Source organism: Mandrillus leucophaeus, unplaced genomic scaffold, assembly GCF_000951045.1.
Source record: "Mandrillus leucophaeus isolate KB7577 unplaced genomic scaffold, Mleu.le_1.0 Scaffold714, whole genome shotgun sequence".
NCBI classification, from domain to species: Eukaryota; Metazoa; Chordata; class Mammalia; order Primates; family Cercopithecidae; genus Mandrillus; species Mandrillus leucophaeus.
In genome coordinates this window covers 642,385-644,238 of record NW_012107742.1, presented here as the reverse complement: position 1 = coordinate 644,238, position 1,854 = coordinate 642,385, and the positions used below count along the sequence as shown (strand labels likewise).

Here is a 1,854-nt window from a genome sequence, read left to right as displayed (position 1 = left end):
GGAGGCCAAGGTAGGAGGATCACTTGAAGCCAGGAGTTCAAGACTAGCCTGGGAAACAAGACGCCACTCTGTCTCTACAAAAATAAAACAAAATTAGCTGGGTGCAATGACATTCAGACTGTATTTCCAGCTACTCCAGAGGCTGAGACGGGAGGATCCTGTGAGCCCAGGACTGCAGTGAGCTATAATCCTGCCACTGCATTTCAGCAGCCTAGGTGATGGAGTGAGATCATTGTCTCAAAAGAAGAAAAAAGAAAAGAAAAGGAAAAGAAAGAAAAGGAAAGAAAGAAGGAAGGAAGGGAGGGAGGGAAGGAAGGAAGGAAGGGGCAAATTCTAAAATACATATATAGGTGATTTACAATTTGGTGATTGTAAATACACACACATATATATATAATTTGGCAATAATAATCTTGGAATATACAAAAAAAAACTAAAACCGCTTCAGAAATTCGAAAAGGTAAAGTGAATGGTTTGGAGTTGGAGGAGACAACGAGATTTTTTCCTATGTACTAGATTTCCCTCTTTGAAATTTTCGATGTGAATATATTTCTTATACAAACAAGGAACAAAATAAAAAATACTATTGAACTGCTATTTAAACTATTTTTAAATTGTTCATATTGATTCATCAAGAACATGGCAAATACATTTCAACAAAGTAAGTGAAAAAGAAGTCCGTACTACACAAATATGATAAAAAGAAGATAAATCGATATAAAAGAAATGTTTAAAATTCAGGTTCTAAATATAAAAAGGCAAAATTGAACAGATGATTTTGACACATATTTTATAAAATGAGGACAATACATAGAATAAAATATTAGGTAAAATATATATATTGAAATTTGTTTATTATAGCATTTATAAGTATTATCAAAATATGGAAATGTAAATACTTGATTTTGTAAATACACTATAGAAGAAAGGTGAATCCATTGATCCAGTTAGCAAAGTCTTTCTCCAAAAATAGAGAGTAGCCAACATAAACCATAGATTTTGATCTACAGTATTACGTATCCCAAAAGTGTATATTAAAAGTACTTCCAAATAATTAGTGCAAATACAGCATAACACTAAAAAGTAATAATTATGTACAAAGTTATCAACTAAAAAAGAAATTATGAAAGAAAATTTAAGGAGACAAATTGAACTAATTATTTTTAAAGTGTTGAAAGCAAGATTATTTACGACTCACATTGTCTGAAGAGGAGGGACCCTGAGGAAGGCTGGGACTGAAGGCCATGAGGTCTGTCTTGGGTGGGCCCTCCCCAGAGCACACCCTCTGCCGCCTCTGCTGGGAGAGTGACCAGCTCCCCACCGCGCTGGAGCACACCAGAGTGGGCTTTACCAGACCACATGCACCCTCGGAGGACGGCGCTGAGCACCGCAACGCCGTGTACAGCAGCAGAGTAAGCACCAACAGACTGGACACGGAGCAGATGGCGATGATCAGGTACACGTTGACATCCATCAGTGCCACCTCTGGGCCTGCAATGCCCACCGACGCCCGCGACGATGCCTTTGGCGCCTGGGCGCTTTCCACCAGCGACACCAGCACGGTGGCTGTGGCTGTCAGCGAGGGCTCTCCATGGTCCTTCACCAGCACCAGAAGGCGGTGGCGCGGTGCGTCCGTCTCATCTAGGGCTCGGGTAGTGCTGATCTCGCCAGTGTACAGCCCCACGCGGAACGGGATGCGCGCACTGGCGGCGACAGGTTGAAATTCGTACGAAAGCCACGCGTTGTAGCCTGAGTCAGCGTCAACTGCACGTACCTTCGCCACAACATGGCCCGCGCCCACAGACCGCGGCACAAGCTCGCTCACAGCGCCACCAATGCCACCCACCCGAGGCG

At 42.7% G+C, this 1,854-nt stretch overlaps 1 protein-coding gene across 1 annotated transcript in view; it reads right to left on the bottom strand.

Moving 5' to 3' along the window:
• Window positions 1-782: 782 nt before the first annotated feature.
• LOC105528390 (protocadherin alpha-7-like) overlaps window positions 783-1,854 on the bottom strand; it is a 4,148-nt gene continuing 3,076 nt past the window's right edge. The window contains exon 3 of the mRNA XM_011965120.1: window positions 783-1,852. Coding sequence (XP_011820510.1) covers window positions 1,184-1,852 — 669 coding nt within the window. The 3' untranslated portion in view covers window positions 783-1,183. The remainder of the gene's footprint in view (window positions 1,853-1,854) is intronic.